At 40.8% G+C, this 19,698-nt stretch overlaps 1 protein-coding gene across 1 annotated transcript in view; it reads right to left on the bottom strand.

Annotated features, from left to right (window-relative positions):
• The window catches only part of DNAH11 (dynein axonemal heavy chain 11), a 390,076-nt gene that overhangs the window by 192,988 nt on the left and 177,390 nt on the right, over positions 1-19,698 (bottom strand). The window contains exons 43-48 of the mRNA XM_088833659.1: positions 19,535-19,685; positions 15,561-15,692; positions 7,275-7,448; positions 4,947-5,151; positions 1,902-2,067; positions 1,148-1,250 (exon numbers count right to left, since the gene is read on the bottom strand). Coding sequence (XP_088689785.1) covers positions 1,148-1,250; positions 1,902-2,067; positions 4,947-5,151; positions 7,275-7,448; positions 15,561-15,692; positions 19,535-19,685 — 931 coding nt within the window. The remainder of the gene's footprint in view (positions 1-1,147; positions 1,251-1,901; positions 2,068-4,946; positions 5,152-7,274; positions 7,449-15,560; positions 15,693-19,534; positions 19,686-19,698) is intronic.

Below are 19,698 nucleotides of genomic sequence, written 5' to 3'. Positions count from 1 at the left end.
CTGGTTCCTCTACCTTTTCTAAATCCAGCTCATACATCTGGAAGTTCTCGGTTCACATACTGTTGAAACCTAGCTTGGAGGATTTTGAGCACTACTTTGCTAGCACGTGAAATGAGTGCAATTGTGCGGTAGTCTGAACATTCTTTGGCATTGCCCTTCTTTGGGATTGGAATGAAAACTGACCTTTTCCACTCCTGTGGCCACTGCTGAGCTTTCCAAATTTGCTGGCATATTGAGTGCAGTACTTCAGAATTTGAAATAGCTCAGCTGGAATTCCATCATCTCCACTAGCGTTGTTCGTAGCTATGCTTCCTAAGGCCCAGCTGACTATGCGCTCCAGGATATCTGGCTCTAGGTGAGTGATCACACCATCGTGGTCTCCAGATTATTATGATCTTTTTTGTACAGTTCTTCTATGTGTCCTTGCCACCTCTTCTTAATACTTTCTGCTTAAAGCATCCTTAAATAAGTAAATGGATAAACAAACTAGGAACATCCAGACAATGAGTATAAAAACAAATGAGCTATCAAGACATGAAAAGCCATGGAGGAACCTTAAATGCATATTTAAGCTAACGGAAAGAAGCCAGTCTGAAGAGGCTACATACTATATGATTCTAACGGAAAAGGCAACACTATCGAGACAGGAAAAGGATGAGTCGTGGCCAGGGATTCGGGGATAGGGAGGGCTGACTAGGTGGAGCACAGGGGATTTTTAGGATAGTGAACTACTTTGTGTGACACTTTAATAACAGACACCTGTAAATGTACATTTGCCAAAAGCCATAGGATATGTAACACAAAAACATGAACCCCGACATAAACTTTATACTTCACTTAATAATAATTCATAAATATTGGCTCATCAATTGTAACAGAGGCAGCACACCAACGCAAGGTGTTTGGAGGTGAGTTACAGGGTGCGAGGGGACATATGGGAGCTCTCTGTACTTTCAGCTCATTTTTCTGTAAACCAGAAACTGCCTTAAAAATTCCATTAATTAAAATAAGTTTTCAAGCTTCACCAAATGTACAGTAGAACCATACATCCTAATCTTTACCCCCAAAGCACTAAGAATCAAGATCAACAATGTGTGAGTATGACATTCGGGGGCCATTTGGCAGAAAGCAGCGCTTGACACCCTACCTGTAGTCTAGGATTGATGGTGAAACTGCCCACCATTGGATTCATGCAGGCAACATATTGACAGCTGTGGATTTCTTTAAGCATCACTTTCTGTCTGTCATACCTGCAAGATAGAAAACAGAACCTTAAATCCCAAAGTTCGAAACAACAACAAATCCCACCAGTTCATAAAGGACTTCATCATAAATTGTTTTCTTTGATGTTTAAAATCACTCTGTGATGTTGAACTTGTTAGCCTACCTGTGAGATAAAAACTAAAGCTTGGAATACTGAAGACTACATGGCTCCTTGGTGCCAGAATCAACACAGGGAGCTAAATTAATAGGTATTATCGCTGCTTATTGATTCACTTGAGTCTGGTTAAAAATACCCGGAGCGAGAACAGGGGCTCTCCCCTACTCAACATCAGGGACTGTCAACTGTGACGCCCAGACATTACCAGGTGCTTCCATCTCACAGAAAATGTCAAGCTTCTCCTAAGGAACTGAGTGTGAGTTAATGTATGAAGGAGCTTAAGCTTTAACTGGACAGTTTACGTTTCTAAGATACTTTTCACTCCAGTTCTTCCAATGATACAAAGAAAATCTAGTCCATTTAAGATGAGCAAAAGGGGAAGCAAACTGAAACCCAAAAAAGTATCACAGAAGATGCTCCTCAGAAGAGGAAGAAACTGGGGTGATTCTGTTTAAACATTTTTATCCATAGTAACAATTACTAGATTTCAGTAGAAAATGAAACGCAGAGAATTGCTTACCAGTGTCCATAATCAATATGCTGTCGAATCAGAGTGTGGGGCTGGACAGTGCCATATGAGTCCACTGCAGGCATATTCATGTCGTCAATAAAATAAACCAACTTTTTATTTCCTTGTGGACCATAGTTACGACCAGCTTTCTTCTCTAGAGGTTTCTCAAGAATTCCTGAAACCAATATATAATTCTGTCCACCAATCAAATAAAAATGTAAACTTCTGCTTATATATAATATAAATATATATAAATACAAACTAGAACATTAGTCCTTTTTATTTTTCCTCATCCTCTGCCCATTTCATCCACTCTGTGGCTTTCTGAACTGTGGCTTTAAGTATCGCCTCTCTGCAAGGTAATCCCAGAAACATGTCTCTGTTCACCTCCTTCTATGTAATACTCTCCTGGAGCTCACCCTGACTCCTTTCCCAGAGTCCGGAGCTGTAGCACGTGAGGGCACACTGGCCATCACATCTGAGACAACACCTTCGCTGCTGACCTTCACACCTTCCTCCCCTGTACCTACCGTCATTCATGAACCACTGCCAGTCCACCCAGAACCCGTCAATAAGTCCTTCTTTATCTTCCTTGTACTAGAGTCTAGGGACAGTCAAGAATTTCTCACATCTCTCTTCTTGGGCCATGGGGTACAGAAGTATAAGAGGATACTATATGCAGGCATTATCCTGTGTAAACATCAAGTTATATTTCATCACTTGTCTATCTGACTTTGTGTTCACATGTTTGAGAGGAAATCACAAATATAGAAAACCTTGACAGTATGGACCTGAGATGCAGTATCTAGTCACTTGCCTATTCTCTAAATGAAGTATAAATAGCTTGAGGATAAGAACTCTGTCATGTTCATTTCTGTATGCCTCATAACACCGACAGCAAATAAGTAACTTGTTAAATGAAAACAGGAATGAATGAAGTAAAAAAATATATAACAAATTAATTAACAAACCCTTCTTCCAAGCAGCATATCTACATTTCCAAATGGTGGCTTAACATCAGTTCCTGTTAGCCACTGACAACTGTATGTTTGGCCAACATCAAATATGCCTGTTCCCAAACTCAATTTTACATACCTCTTCCCCACTCACAACCCATTGCCTCTTTTGAGCTGTTCTGTGCTCCTACCAACAGGATTAACACTGTCCCAACCAGCCAGAGGCAAAGCCTGAATTTAATCTTTTCTTCCTGGTCCCTGATTTGTTTAAGCACAGCCTGTAAATGGTACCTCACGTCTCCTTTAGTCTTTCCTTCTAAAGCTCTAGTCCAGGGTACCATTTCATTCAGCTAACACATCGCTCAAGGAGACTGGTCTCTCCACCACAGACTTCTCCTCTTAAGGTAGAGCCTGTTGGTGTTGTGGTTTAGTCGCTAAGTCATGTCCAGATCTTTTGCAAACCCATGGACTATAGGGTCAGACTCCTCTGTCCATGGAATTTTCCAGGCAAGAATACTGGAGTGGGTTGCCATTTCCTTCTCCAGGGGATCTTCCTGACCTGCACTGCAGGCAGATTCTTTACCACTGAGCCACCCGGAAAGCCCAAAGTAGAGCCTGCATCTTGTCAACTCCTTGCTCCCCATCAGTGGCTCACCACTGCCTACCACATGAAATATGTTCTTTTCCACTTGCACATTAGCTACAATCTCAGTGACTAACCATCCCTGGTTGCCTGGAATGACACCAGTGATAGCACTAAAAGTCCCTTATCTCAGAAACCTTCCCAGTCTTCAGCAAACTAGACAATTGGGCATTCCACCTATAACCCTCAGCCTGACACACCAGCCTTTGCCCTATCTTCTACCTGATCACTATGCTCTCATCAACTTAGACATTCAATTAAATGAATGTGTCCCACAAATTTCTCTTTCATGTCTTGTCTTAAGCTGATTCTTCTAGCCTAAGTTCCCTTTTTGCCTATACACCATCCCATCTCAAAAGTCTGAAATCCTTTCTTTAGAGTACACTAGCTCTTTCTATTCCTCATGCTAATAGGCAATGTCTAAATCTATTCATGCTTGTAACCCTTCCAAGAATCAGCAAGCTGAACTTCGTTCAACTATTGAATTGCAGCCCTAATCTTCCATTTACAAGTGATAAAGTGATCCCTTCTTCTGTGTCCACAATGAAAAGCATGTGTTATACACAGTGTCTGGGGATAAAGCAGATAAATGATACATATTCGCTGGAGAAATGAATGAAAACCTTCCAGGTCAGTTTTTTAACTGTTCCACTCACAAAGACGAGGAAGACAAACATGATTAAGAAAGAGATGACAGCACAATCATTCCTGGGTGAGTTAATGATTTAAGTGAAAAGAAAACAGGTTGTTAAACTCTACTGATAGGGCTAAGGAAACCGCACACAACAAAGAAACCATGCTCAGGGCAACAGGTTTCATAAAGCAGTGGACAACAGGAACTTCTGCTGCCCTCACATGACACAACCCCACTGCTCTGCTGGACAGTGACAGACACTGCTCTCAGCTCTTTATATTAGTTCTTTACTTCTCATGTCTACTCTGTTTGCCCTTCCAAACTCAAAATGCCCAAAATCTGTGTGGTTCTTCTGATTACACTGATGCATGTATTCAACAGCTAAAAATTATTCTTACAGTTCTAAGATTTAACTAACAACTGGTGGCCTGTCATTTCATCAATACAGTCTGAATGAATTCCCCACTAAATCAATCCCTTGCTTGCAGAGGTAGCCAGTACATTCTTCCTTGAGCATATTCTTTTGTTGCTACGGCTCCATGAAATTGATTAAAACTAACCAAACGGTTTAGAGGCAAAGCAATGGAACTGCTGATGTAAATTCTTTCTGTTCTATAGAGTAATAACCCAAGTAAAGCCAGGAGGGATATAAAAAGCCAAAATAACAATATTTAAACAAAGTACATTCAGCCAGAATGGTGAAAAATAAAAATTCATTCTAAGCAAAATGTCTAAGAAAAAGGAATCATCTCTTTGGGCTGCATGTTCTGGTCCTGAGAGTATCTGACCTTGTTTCTGGAGTATAAAGGAGGAACACTTACGCTGCAGGGCTGCTGACGTTGTGTAGTAGTTGAAAGGCACGCGGGATACAAGATAAGCCTCAGACAGACCTGCCAGCATGTCATCTACAAAGACTGTTTTTCCTACTCCAGCGTTTCCTACCAGCATCAATGGCTGTCCTTTCTCGAGCAGCAACTCCACAAAATATCGAAGACGAGTTGTCTCTGATGTGTGAACCAGAGCTCTCTGGTGGGGAAAAACAGACAAAATTTTGTACCTGCACCAACAGTCATTTTAGAATTGACACCAAATGAATTTTTAGTTCTAGTTGACAGCCAGTAGGAGAGATCCCACTTAATTTTTCATTTTGAATGGTCAGTTCAGACATCACAGCTTGAGGAAAGAAACTGGGTAGTGTTGTCAAAACTCCATAGCAGAAGGAACTGATTTATTTTTTTCCAGTTAAGAGATAGCACCCAAGGCTTCCTATCATGGAAATCCCTATACTCTGCTTAACCTTGGGTTAGGTATATAAAGGAATACAGTGAACGCTTAAGAAACTGCCCACCACTCTTTAGGACACGATGAAACATGTAAAAGGCCAAGATATGTATAAACAAAAATTGGTAGCAATTCCTTCACCCAGTAAGATTAATGATTCATGTGCAAAATGATTAGGCACAGTTCACTCTAAAGGAGTTCAGTGCAAGGACAGACCAGCTGGGAAGAAACAAACGTTAAGTGAAATATTCACAAGTCCAAAGTACGGGTGATACTTATTGTACATTGTTCTATTAAAAATTTTTATAGCAATGCTTCTGTTGTGAAAATTAGTTATTTATTTAGATACTACATTGTTTCATGAAAAAATTGAGGTGGCTTACAGAAACACAATAAAAAGAATACAAATAAATAAGCTGACTGAGGGAACAGAAACTAATACACTGTGTAAGATCAGGGAAAGGGGAAGCAGATGTAGACACACTGGAAAGAGAAGCCTGCACGGTGATTAACGAGAGTTGAAAATGTCTTACATTTGGGGGGCAAATTAAAAAGGGGATTAAAAAATACTATTTGCAGGATTTACATAGCTCATAAGAAAAACACACAAACTCTGTAATGGATAAAGTTCTTCCCTGCATGGTTCACATCTACTGACCACAGATCAGTATTTTATAGACCATCTTCAAGATGGTGTCCAGGGAATGTGTGTACACACAGAAAGGATCATAGCGGGACACAGCAAGAGGGGACCATCTACAAGCCAAGGACAGAGGCCTCAGGGAAAACCAAATCTTAGCCTACTCCAAGGCTGTGAGAAAAATTAATTTATGACGTTTAAGTCACTCATTCTATGGCAGTTTGTTAGGGTATCTTAAGAACACTGATACAAGCAGAGTGGGCCCCAAATTCAAAGTGATTGGTAGAAAGGAAAATGTGAATACACAGAATACACATGGGAAAATGCCATCACGTGAAAATCTGACTAATGTCACCTCAAAGCAAGGACACCAAGACTGCCAGTGAATTTCCAGAATCTAGGAGAGATTCCTCAGAAGGAACCAACCCTGTTAACACCTGTATTTTCAGCTTCTAGCCTCCAAAACTGTGAGACAACACATTTCTGTTGTTGAAGCCACCACATCTGTGGTACTTTGTTACCTCAGTTCCAGGAAATTCATACATTGAATTTTATTTCACAATAACTGCCTCCTAATTAGTGTGGCAATCACTTATATGCATTTTATAGGGCACAACTTGAAATAATAAGCTCCAAAGCCAATCAATATAAGGTGATTTTGAGAAAGAAATGTAATGAAAAGCAAAACAGATTAAAGAAGGATTAGAAAATGGTTAAAAGATAACTTGATATATAAAAATGTAGGACAATTTATAAAAAGAAACAGTTAAAAAAACAATAAAGATTTAGATTTGTGAGTTGCCTTGTGAAATTTAGATATACATCTTTGAATAGGAAGACGAAACATTCATTTTATGGCTTTAGGGGTAAAGGAAAGAAGTTCTATGTGAAAAGTACTGCTTAAGAAATGTAAAGTAAGGTCAGAAATAAGACTCAGTGAACTAATAAAAACATGCCTCCAATTTTTATAAAATCACACAATTTCTAGGAAAATCTAAAGAAAGCTGATACCACAGAATTAAGTTGAAATGAAAAAAAGAAATTGTAGAAATATAACCATCTTCCTAGTCGTTCTTATAACCGATTCTTCTTTCCAAGGAAATATGTTATATGCTGACCATACCGACAGGGAATCATCGATAAGGCAGGAAAAGTAAGACTGCATAAAAACAAAGGAGGCTCAAGCCAGCATCATGTGGTTGAAGATCACTGTGTTCCCCACACCTACCTGCAAAGGTATTTCTGGATCCATAGTAAATTGGGGGATTTTATCAGCCCAAGGCAAAAATTTCTTACTTTTGTGGTCCAGATAATAATCAAAAATTGTTCCCTGGGATGGAAACTTCACTGCTTTCATCTCTTTATGCCACCACTGACTGAATTCAGCTTGACAACCAGAAAGCTAAGGAGAACAAGAGAAATTCTTATTGTAGACCTACAGGTAATTTTGAACACATACAAAGTCACTGCAAGCACAACTGATCACACTGTTTTCAGCGAATAGTTTATAATTACAAACGGGACTGAATAACTGACAAAAGAAAAATAAATAACTAGAAGGAAGTTATAATGAGTGACAATACCATTGAGGCTGAAAGCTGTAACTGCCATACGTCCATCAGGTACAAATTTTCGGCAGTAATTAATAACTTAAAAAGCAAGGTAAGTTTAGGTGAACCTTAGATGACTCTGAGGCTATTCAGTTTAATAACAAGCTATCACTCAAGTCACCCTGCTATAAGACAGTCATTAGCAAACACTAGTGTTTATTTCTACCAATGTCTCCCTCAGTTGATAGTAAAATGGGGAAAGTAGGAACAAAGAAATACTTCAAAAAATTATTCAAACGAATACTTCAAAAAACATTATTGACTTAGACACTGTTCTTTATTTGAGCTTATAGCCTTCCTAGAACTTTTGGTGTTAAAAATATCCTTTCCTTTATAAAACTGTGGTGATAATAAACGGTCATTTAAAAATAAATGCCCTTATTTAGAAAAACAAACAGTTGGTAACCCTATTTCATCCCTTCAAATCATTAATGAAATTTTGTTGGTCTCTGAAATTTGAAATTTGAGCAGCTCTGCCATGAGGGAAGGGAAAGAACAGACATGGTTTCCTAGCACACCACAACTGAGTAGCTGAGCTGAAACTCCACAGATTCCTGTCCTGTAAGAGAATCGTCCAGAAAAGATAATGGAGTAGGAAACAGGTTCTCCTTGCTAGAAGGCGCTTGTTTTTATATGATGTACTCTTTGCTGCTAGATTAGCAGTTAGAAAATGGAGATGGGGAAATTCCAACTGTGGACTAGCAGCTAACAACCCCTCCTGTTCCTACGGGATGACCAGACAAAGCTTCGGAGCACTCTAAAAACACTGTGTGTGTTCACCACATTCACCAACCTTCCTTCCGTCGCTCAGTCGTGTCCGACTCTATGCGACCCCGTGGACTGTAGCCTACCAGGCTTCTCCGTCCATGGGATTCTCCAGGCAAGAATACTGGAGTGGGTTACCGTTTCCTTCTCCAGGGGATCTTCCCGACCCAGGGATCGAACCCGGGTCTCCCTCATTGGAGGCAGACGCTTTAACCTCTGAGCCACCAACCTTACATGTTTCTAAAACTTCAACTCCCATTTCGCTCCAGGGAAATTCTTAAAGTTACTTTTACTGTGGTGTCCTTATGTCCACGGACTACAGCCCACTTTCTGTGTAAGGCTGATCAGACACATAAGTAGAGATGGACAGGATGGGTGGAGGTTAGGAGGGTGCGGTTAGGGCTGAGAGGCGTGGTCAGCCTTAGCAGGGAGAGCTGATCCCGTCAACCTTCCCAACAAGCGGAGCTCATATTCCTACAGAGCACTACTCACATATTTAGATCCGTTTCAGTCATCTTCAGATTGGTGTCACAGGATTTTTTCTTTTTAATCATCCTACAGAAGTTGGTCAGAAACCAAGTTCATTCAAAAAATATACCTTATCTGGTACCATTCTTTGTAGGCAGGACGTACATGAGATTTCTACTTTACAATAAAATTTGCTTCACTAACCACTATGTCAGCAGAGTCATTTTGATGCCAAATCTTTGTTCATTCATTCACTCACTAAAATGCATTTGTTCCCATAGTAAGGAAGAAAACAAACAGGGTTTCTGCCCTTACAGAGCTTATGGGGGAAATGAAGGTGAAGTATGGTGGAAGCAGAGGTGAAGTCTATGAACACAGAAATAAACAGATTGGTATCTTGAAAGCCAACTTTGCTGGAAGGGAGAGAAATGAGGGCATCTATTTTAACTGGATATGCAGGGAATCATCTCTGAGAACAGGCACCAATTAGGGAGAAGAACATTCTAGGAAGAAGTCAACAAGTGCAAAGATGTTATCAGAGGAAAGAACCTGCATTCCAGAAACTGGCCAGTGCAGTTGGAGGGGAGGGAGCGGCTGAGGAAAAAGTAGGGAGAGACAGTCTGGGTCAAAGCCAAAGGCCCTGTAAATGAAATTTTAAAATGCGATCTTAAAAGCAATAGGAATCCATTAAAATGTTGTAAATTCTGGAGTTTATCATATAATCCAATTTACATTAAAGAAACCACTCTGGCTGCTGAGCGCATAATGGATGATGGGGCAAGTACAGAAGCAGAAAGACCAGTGAGGAGATTACTTCAGAAGTCAAGTGGGGAATGATAGCAGCTGTTTATAGGAGGCTCAGGGAGGGATGACGGGGCCCAGTTTTGGAAGGTGTTTGCAACAGCTGGGGTTAAGAATACAGGTCTGAGTCAGTCAGCTGCAGTCTTAACTTGCCTCAGACATTAGTTAGCCATGTGTCTCCAAGAAGGCTAACTTCTCTAAGTTTCAGTTCCTTTTTCGTAAAAGAAGACGAATAGCTATACTATATAGACAGGATAAATTTTTTTTTTTAAGATTCAACAAGCTAGCCTATTAGAAACCCTAAACTCTTTCCCTGACATATATTCATAGCAGTCATCCAAATCTGATGACTAAATGGCTATTCCTAAGACTATTTCTTGGATCTGCTTCATTCATGTTTCCAGCTTCATAATCTCTCTTTTGAATGCTGTGTAGTTAAAGCACTTTTGAAAATTTAAAGATGATGATGTTGAATACTAACTGGGGAGAGTGTCTGGGACAGGAAGGGGACCACGTGATGCTCAGTTCCTGGTTTGACTAGCTGGCTTGGAAGGCTGCCAAGTCTGGAAATTGCAAAGATGAAAAGAGGATCAAGTTGGGAGGAAGGTGAGCCGTCATGATGAGGAGCAGAAAAATCTCAGCTGTCAACATCCTTCTCATGCAATTTTACTTGGTTGTACAGCCCTGGAAAAGGAAACACTCTGCAGAACACTGGAAAAAAGACAAAAGTCATGAGGTTTTGGGGTAGACAGGAATACTCTGCATGTGGCCTCCATGGAGAGGAATCCATATGTATAAATTTCGCCTTTGACATAAACCATGTGAAGCCACACAGCACTCTTAACTCGGGCAAGAGAGGCTATTATTCTTTAGAAAAAGCACTTAGTGATTACTGAAGAAATCTGGGTTCTGAGAAGGGTCAAAATGAGACTTAGGAGGCCAAGTGAAAGCCAAATTCATTTACGGATATAAAGGACAGTAACTTAGTGACAAGAAGCAGAACTGGCCCATAGGTTATAGCAACCATGGATTTTAGAACCTACCTGAAACTCCAATACTTTGGCCACCTCATGAGACGAGTTGACTCACTGGAAAAGAGTCTGATGCTAGGAGGGACTGGGGGCGGGAGGAGATGGGAACGACAGAGAATGAGATGGCTGGATGGCATCACCGACTCGGTGGACATAAGTTTGAGTGAACTCCGGGAGTTGGTGATGGACAGGGAGGCCTGGCATGCTATGATTCATGGGGTCGCAAAGAGTCGGACACGACTGAGCGACTGAACTGAACTGAACTGAACTGATGACTAAACCAACGAAGTTGGGTTACTCTTGGCTGTAATACCTTCCAATTTTAATTCCCAAACATGGTCCACTGGAGAAGGCAATGGCAAACCACTTCAGCATTCTTACCTTGAGAACCCCATGAACAGCAAGAAAAGGCAAAAAGATAGGACACTGTAAGATGAATTCCCCAGGCTGGTAGGTGTCAACATGCTACTGGAAAAGAGTGGAGAAATAGCTCCAGAAGAAATGAGGAGGCAGAAGCAAAAGGGAAACAATGCCCAGTGTGGATGTGACTGGAGGTGAAAGTAAAATATTATAAAGAACAATATTGCATAGGAACCTGGAATGTTAGGTCCATGAATCAAGGTAAATTGGAAGTAGCCAAACAGGAGATGGCAAGCGTGAACACTGACATTTTAGGAATCAGTAAAAGAAAATGGACAGGAATGGGTGAATTTAATTCAGATGACTATTAGATCTACTACTGTGGACAAGAATCCCTTAGAAGAAATGGAGTAGCCCTTATAGTCAAGAAAACAGTCCGAAATGTGATCTCAAAAATGACAGAATAATCTTGGTTTGTTTCCAAGGCAAACCATTCAACATCACAGTAATATAAGTCTATGCCCCGACCAGTAATGCTGAAGAAGATGAAGTTGAACGGTTCTCTGAAGATCTACAAGACCTTCTAGAACTAACTGTAAAAAAAAAAAAAAAAAAAAGTCCTTTTCATCACAGGGGGCTGGAATGAAAAAGTAGGAAGTCAAGAGATATTTGGAGTAACAGGCAAGTTTAGCCTTGGAGTACAAAATGAAGCAGGGCAAAGGCTAGCAGAGTTTTGCCAAGAGAACACACTGGTCATAGCAAACACCCTCTTCCAACAACACGAGGGACGCCTCTACACATGGACATTACCAGTAGGTCAATACTGAAATCAGATTGATTATATTCTTTGTAGCCGAAGATGGAGAAGCTCTACACAGTCAGCAAAAACAAGACCGGGAGGTGACTGTGGCTCAGATCATGAACTCCTTATTGCAAAATTCAGACCTCTAGGCCATTAAGGTATGACCTAAATCAAATCCCTTATGATTATACAGTGGAAGTGACAAATATTTTCAAGGGATTAAATCTTACAAAGAGTGCCCGAAGAACTATTCATGGAGGTTCATAACACTGCACAGGAGGTGATGATCAAAACCATCCTCAAGAAAAAGAAATGCAAAAGGGCAAAATGGTTGTCTGAGAAGACCTTACAAATAGCTGAGAAAAGAGAAGCAAAAGGCAATGGAAAAAAGGAAAGATATACCCATGTGAATGCAGAGTTCCAAGGGATAACAAGGAGAGATAAGAAAGCCTTCTTCAGTGATCAGTGCAAAGAAATAAGAGGAAAACAACAGAATGGAAAAGACCAGAGATATCTTTAAGAAAATGATACCAAGGCAAAATTTCATGTGAAGATGGGCACAATAAAGGACAGAAACAGTATGGACTTAACAGAAGCAGAGGACATTAGGAAGAGGTGGCAAGAACACAGAAGAACTGTACAAAAAAGGTCTTAAAGCCCTGGATAACCACAATGGTGTGGTTACTCACCTAGAGCCAGATATCCTGGAGCATGAAGTCAAGTGGGCCTTAGGAAGCTTCAGTATGAATAAAGTTAGTGGAGGTGATAGAATTCCAGCTAAGCTATTTTAAATTCTAAAAGATGATGCTGTTACAGTGCTGTACTCAATATGTCAGCACATTTGAAAAAGCCAGCAATGGCCACAGGATTGGAAAAGGTCAGTTTGCATTCCAATCCTAAAGAAGGATAATGACAAAGAATGTTCAAACTATCATAAAATTGCGCTCATTTCACATGCTAGCAAAGTAATGCTCAAAATCCTAAAACAGCTAGGCTTCAACCGTACGTGAACCGAGAACTTCCAGATGTACAACTGCCAACATTTGTTGGATCATTAGAAAAAGCAAGGGAATTTCAGCAAAACATCTATTTCTGCTTCACTGACTATGCTAAAAGCCTTTGACTGTGTGGATCACAACAACCGTGGAAAATTCTTATGGGAATACCAGATCACCATACCTACCTCCTTAGAAACCTGTACGCAGCTCAAGAAGCAACAGTTAGAACTGGTCATGGAACAATGGACTGGTTCAAAATTGGGAAAAGAATACGACAAGGCTGTATATCATCACCCTGATTATTTAATTTATATGCAGAGGACATCATGCAAAATGCTGGGCTGGATGAAGCACAAGCTGTAATCAAGATTTCTGGGAGAAATATCAATAATCTCAGAGATGCAGATGACATCATCCTTATGTCTGCTTATGACATCCTTATGATGTCATCCATCTGCTTCTTTGCAGAAAGCAAAGAAGAACTAAAGACTCTATTGATGAAGGTGGAGGAGGAGAGAAAAAAGTTGGCTAAAACTCAACATTCAAAAAGTTAAGATCATGGCATCCAGTCCCATCACTTCATGGCAAACAGATGGGGAAAAAATGGCAACAGTGACAAACTTTATTTTCTTGTCCTCCACAATCACTGTGAATGGTGACTGCAGCCATAAAGTTAAAAGACGTTTGCTCCTTGCAATAAAAGCTCTGAACAACCTAGACAGCATATTAAAAAGCAGAGACATTACAAGGTCCATCTAGTCAAGGCTATGGTTTTTCCAGTAGTCATGTATGGATGTGAGAGTTGGACCATAAAGAAGACCAAGAGCCAAATAATTGATGCCTTTGAACTCAGGTGCTGGAGAAGACTCTTGAGAGTTCCTTGGACTACAAGGAGACCCAACCAGTCAATCCCAAAGGAAATCAACTCTGAATATTCATTGGAGGGACTGATGCTGAAGCTGAAACTCCAATACTTTGGCCACCTGATGGGATGTGCTAACTCATTGGAAAAGACCCTGATGCTGGGAAAGATTGAAGGCAGGAGGAGCAGGAGGTAACAGATGATGAGATCCTTGAATGGCATCACCGACTCAATGGACATGAGTTTAAGCAGACTCTGGGAGGTGGTAAGGGACAGGGAGGCCTGGCAGCTGCAGTCCATAGGGTAGCAAAGAGTCAAATGACTGAGTGACTGAACAACAACAATACTTATATCTGGAAATATTTTAGAGAGGCCTGGAAGATTTATGCCATCTATTTTTAATTCAAAGATTCAGGGGTGCCCACAGAAGTACTTATGGCCCCAAGAGATCCTGAGGCACCACGGATGGCCCTTGGAGACAGACATACATGAGTGGGAATCCAGATATTGTCATTGGCTGTCAGTCAAGTTACTTTGCCTGAGTTTTACTTTACCTGCATAGTGATGATACCTTGAATTACTGTAAAGATGACATGAAAAAAATCTATTCACAGACGTGCAAAGAAGAGATTAGATGTATAAATTTCTAAAGGTGAAAAACTCCTGCTTTGTACTTTGACAAGTCTAAGCAATTTGTGTGTGTGTGTGTGTCTGTGTATCTATGCAAGTCATTAAGTGTTTACCAAAAAGAAATCAGAAGTCACAGACCATGCTAGGAATGTTATATAGGCATGATAGCCTTGCTTTAGGCCAAAGGAAAGGACAGCGGAAAGGAAGCAGTCTGGGGTTGATTATCGCTCATGAGGACTACCCTAGGGAATGTGTGAAACTAGGCAGAAGTAAGAGAAGCAGAGATCTAGAAACCAATGAGCAGGCTATTATGTGCTATGGATTGAACTGTCTCCTCACCAAAATCACATGCTGCAGCCTTAATCCCCAATGTGGTAGTATTTGGAGATGGGCCCTTTGGGAGGTATTTATATTGAGATGAGGGCCTGAGGGTGGGTCCCTCATGTTTGGATTAATGCTTACACGAAGAGGCTCAAGAAAGCATTTTATCTTTCTTTCTGCCATGTGAAGACACAGAAAAAAGCATCTGTCTGCAAGGCATGAAGAAGGTCCTCACCAGAACTTGACCATGCTGGCACCTTGACCTTGGACTTGTAGCCTCCAGAACTGAAAGAAAGTAAATTTCTGCTGTTTAAGACACCCAGAGCATGATATTTTGTTACAGCAGCCTGAGCCAAAAATAATGTGATAGCTCACAGCAAGCTAAAGCTGATACACTCCTGAATTAAGGCTGTAGGGATACAGACAAGGGGACAGACGTGACAGCTACTTTCTATCTGAAAGGAGCTGATGCCCACAGGAAGTAGATGTAAGAATGTCATCTCCCAGGTTTTTAACCAGAGCAACTGGGAGAAATGTATCACTGAGGAAAAGGTGAAAGAGGAGGAGCACAGACAGGTGCGGGGCAGATGAAGCAGCCTGTCTCAGGCACATTGAGACACTGCTGGTGTTGACATGGAACCCTGGGCTCAGAAGACAGCGCTGATGGGAGACTGTGGACCTGGCCTTGTCAGCCAAGGAAAGCACCGCCAGCCTGAATGAGCTTGCCTGACAATGTACAGGCTTAGGACTGAATAGGGCTAGTAGGGTAGCTTTACGATAATTCATACCCCCAAACTCACAGGGATCACATATAATAATATTTTTCTCCAAATAAAACTGGTTCTGTAAACTATTTCTACACATACCTGATCTTGTAGCAGAGTGCCTCCAAATGCCCAGATACAAGCAAAGACAAAATAGACCTCATAAACTTCCTTTGGGCTGTCAGAAGGTACATTTTCAGGAGTCAATAAACATTCCAGAAGAGTACAAATAGTCTAAAGAAAAAGAAAAAAGTCATTATTTCAGGGAAACAATTTTTTTTTTATAACAGTGAAGAAAATTCACAGGACTTAGGAATAAGTCCTCTGTACCCTTAAGAGATTTTATGATTTTTCCCAGCTCTGTAATGTGCTATCCTGGGAGACACATAAATGACTGCCATGGGTTTCTGAGTTGGCAATGGAAAACCTTGGCCACTTTCAACCAAACTTATCTTCTATGTAACAACAAACTATCAAAAAAACCCCTATTATCACAAATTCTTACTTTCGCTTTTCACTTTCACACATTGGAGAAGGAAATGGCAACCCACTCCAGTGTTCTTGCCTGGAGAATCCCAGGGACGGGGGAGCCTGGTGGGCTTCCGTCTATGGGGTCGCCCAGAGTCGGACATGACTGAAGTGACTTAGCAGCAGCAGCAGCATAATAAAGAGAAATACACATAAAAAAACAAGAGGGATCCAGCTGTGCTTTTTTTTTTTTTAAATAAGTGGTGAGTCTTTCTATATGCAGGACTCTATAACCCACTTTCTAACTTAAAAACAAACTAAAGGCATTTTTCCCTCCAGCACACGTTGCCCTACAACATCACTGGGAACGAAGGCACTTGGTGGAAGGGATGTGTAGCTACTGCCCTCGAGTAGACACTGAGATAACCCACTTCCCCTTCATTCTCTGGCAGCTGTCTCCCCCACCTGTTATCATAAATTTAGAAAGTCGGATTGGCTGCCCTTAGCTTGTGGCATTTTTTGGACGTGAGACTAAATCTAACTCTGGAAGAAATGCTATTCAGGAACTTGCTCTTCAGATCCTCCATGTGAAAGGGCTCCATTGGTCTGAAATTCGCTCCATGTCCAGGGCAGGAACAAAGGGAACATGGCTGCTGCGAAGGCCTTTCTCATGTGAAATAATAACCACAAAGAACAAGTTGTTTAGCTAGCACAAAAATGGTTGTCATGAACTAGCACTGTCACAGACCCTCAAAACTCATGAGACCCTTCCCACATTTTTCGGAGGCAGTGGTAGATGTTTATCAATATCACGCACACAGCAGTGAAAGCTGTCACAAAGCAAGTCACGTGTGTGTCTCTCCCTCCCAATCCTGAAAGGCAGGGAAAATGGTAATATGGAAAATTGGTCCTGGCATAATTTGGAAGTGTTTTTGAAAATTTAATTAGTTGAGCACCTGTCACATTTTCATTAGAAAAAAAAACTTTATTGGAGGATAGTTGCTTTACAACCTGTCATTTTCTCAATCTCTCTCTTGATTTCCATTATTTTATATGGTACCATGTTTGCCACTTTAAAATAATCTTCTAATTAAATAAAATTCACCAATTTGTTGTCAAGAAAAATCATGTAAACTCTGAGGCTTTGCTATTCCTGAGTAGAAGCCATGTTGGTCTAAGCACCTGTTAAAATGAAAAAGACTGAAAGGTGTCAAAATGATACCATCCTCTGATCTGAACATGCTAATTACTCCCACAATTTTTCTATTTTCTCCCAAACACAGTACTTGGAAAACATTTTAAGCTCTGCACCAGCAATTACTATAATCACACCTTGGTGTATATCCTGAAACGGTTAAAACACCTTAACAAATGCAAAGCAAGAAAGTTTTCATATACTGGAAAACATAGTACGTTAATTTCTTAAAGTGGCCTTTTAAAAGAATGAAATAATACCATTTACAACTACATGGATGGACCTAGAGATTATTGCACTAAATGAAGTTCGACAAAGAAAGGCAAATACATGATATCACTTACATGTGGAATCTAAAATACTACACACATGAACTTATCTATGAAGTAGAGACAGATTCATGGACATAGAGGACAGACTTGTGGTTGCCAAGGCGTGGAGTGGGGGGCAGTGGGAGGGAGAGATTGGAGTTTAGGATTAGCAGATAAACAACAAGGTCCTCATGTATAGCACAGGGTGTGTGTATGTGTCAATTGCTCAGTTATGTCCAACTCTTTGTGACTCCATGAACTGTAGCCTGCCAGACTCCTCTGTCCATGGAATTTTCCAGGCCAAGAATACTGGAGTGCATTGCCATTTCCTTCTCCAGGGGATCCTCCTGACCTAGGGATCGAACCTGGGTCTCCTGCATTGCACACAGATTCTTTACCACCTGAGCCACCAGGGAAACCCCGCCAGGCTCCTCTGTCCATGGGGATTCTCCAGCAAGAACACTGGAGTGGGTTGCCATGCCCTCCTCAACTCAATTACAGTAAAAAAAAAATCTCTTTAAGCAATTCTGTTGTACACTCATTTTTGTGTTTTTTTCCTTATAAGCAATCACATCAAAGAGATGACTTTATGCAATAGCAGCCAGAAAGGAGTTAAGGATAAAATGCCATTTCTGATACTACAAAAAGAGGAAGTGAGAGCAAAAATCATATTAATTCCTACTGACCTATTTTCACACTACTTTTAAATGAAAAAGTTCACACCACAGAGAAACACAAATATACAAGTCAACTTGAGAAAGAACATGATACTTGCTTTTTGCAAGTATTACACCAGAGGAAGTCTAATTAGGCTAACCACATAATTAATTCATTATGAATAAATTCAGACCTGCTTTCAGAAATAAATTATACCTCAGATAATTACTGGTGAAGACTATCGTTTACTTAATTGGTGTGCGAATTATCCAAAAACCTGAGCTTTCTCTTCTTATTATGCTTGTTACTTTCTAATTTAGCTTCAAACAAATTCTGTACCATAGTAACTTCACGGTAACAAAGTAGTTCAAAACCAATTTTGCTCCTAAAGAGAAACAAATAAAGATTTCTAATTGTAAACCTTTCCTGAAGTTTTATACTTGTAAAGGCTGGGGGATAGTTTTCCTCACACTGAGATTAAGATCACAACCTTCATTTCTGTGTGCCATGCATTATTTTCATTTGCTGCCATGACAACGTATCATACATACTCTTCAGTCTTACCAGCTGTCTGACAGTAAGGATCAGAAAAAAAGCCTATCCCTGAAATATTGGACACCCTGGTGGCTCAGACGGTAAAGCATCTGCCTACAACGCCAGAGACCCGGGTTCGATCCCTGGGTTGGGAAGATCTCCTGGAGAAGGAAATGGCAACCCAGCCCAGTATTCTCGCCTGGAAAATCCCATGGACAGAGGAAACTGGTTGGCTATAGTCCATGCCGTCGCAACGAGTCGGACACGACTGAGTGACTTCACCCCACTCACTGAAATATTATGAACTCTTCATCTAGGTTGACCTGACTTGAGGACTATTCTTGGGAGGGGGAAGTAAAGAAAGGGAGGAAAGAATGGGAGGTCTGTCAGGCCAGGTGGGGTAGAGGCGGGTTGTTCAAGTGATATTCAGTAGCTTTCTGTTACTCACATCTTTAATTGCATGAATTTACGGTTTTCAAAAAACACACTGAGCACCTTCTCTGGGCCAGTTGCTTAGGAAACAGAAAAATAAATGAAGCTGTTACAACCCTGTTCTTATTTCATGCAAATACATTTGGGAAAAACACAATGATTCAATGATATATTTGGCGCCTACTATGTGCTTGGCATTATGGAAATCTCTGGAGATATACAAATGATAAAAGGTGGCTCCAGTCCTCTAGTTCACAGTCTAGTGAGAGAAACAGACCACAAACCCAAATGGTCAAGGCACGTGACAGGCATGTGATAGAGGGCTGCCCAAAGCACTGGGGAACACGGGGGCTGGGGCGGGTATGTGGAGCAACCTAATCCTTCCAGAAACCACTCCATGATTTTGAACAAGCAAGAACTTCTATTTTGATCAAACCAAATCAGGACTAGTGTGTGAAATAGAGTGACCCAATACAAACCTGCACCAGGCTGCTCTCTGGAATTGAAGTGATGGTTTTAAAGCTTGTTCTCAGCTTATCCAAGCATGCAGGAATGTATTTATCAAAAAGAATAGTTAAATTGGCCTTTTCTGACTGATGCCTCCTTCTGTCTATCCAACTGGCCACATACCTGAAAAAGAACA

This window comes from Moschus berezovskii, chromosome 3, assembly GCF_049115385.1.
Source record: "Moschus berezovskii isolate FMDL1 chromosome 3, NW_MosBer_1.0, whole genome shotgun sequence".
NCBI classification, from domain to species: Eukaryota; Metazoa; Chordata; class Mammalia; order Artiodactyla; family Moschidae; genus Moschus; species Moschus berezovskii.
This window is presented reverse-complemented; position numbering and strand designations above follow the sequence as displayed.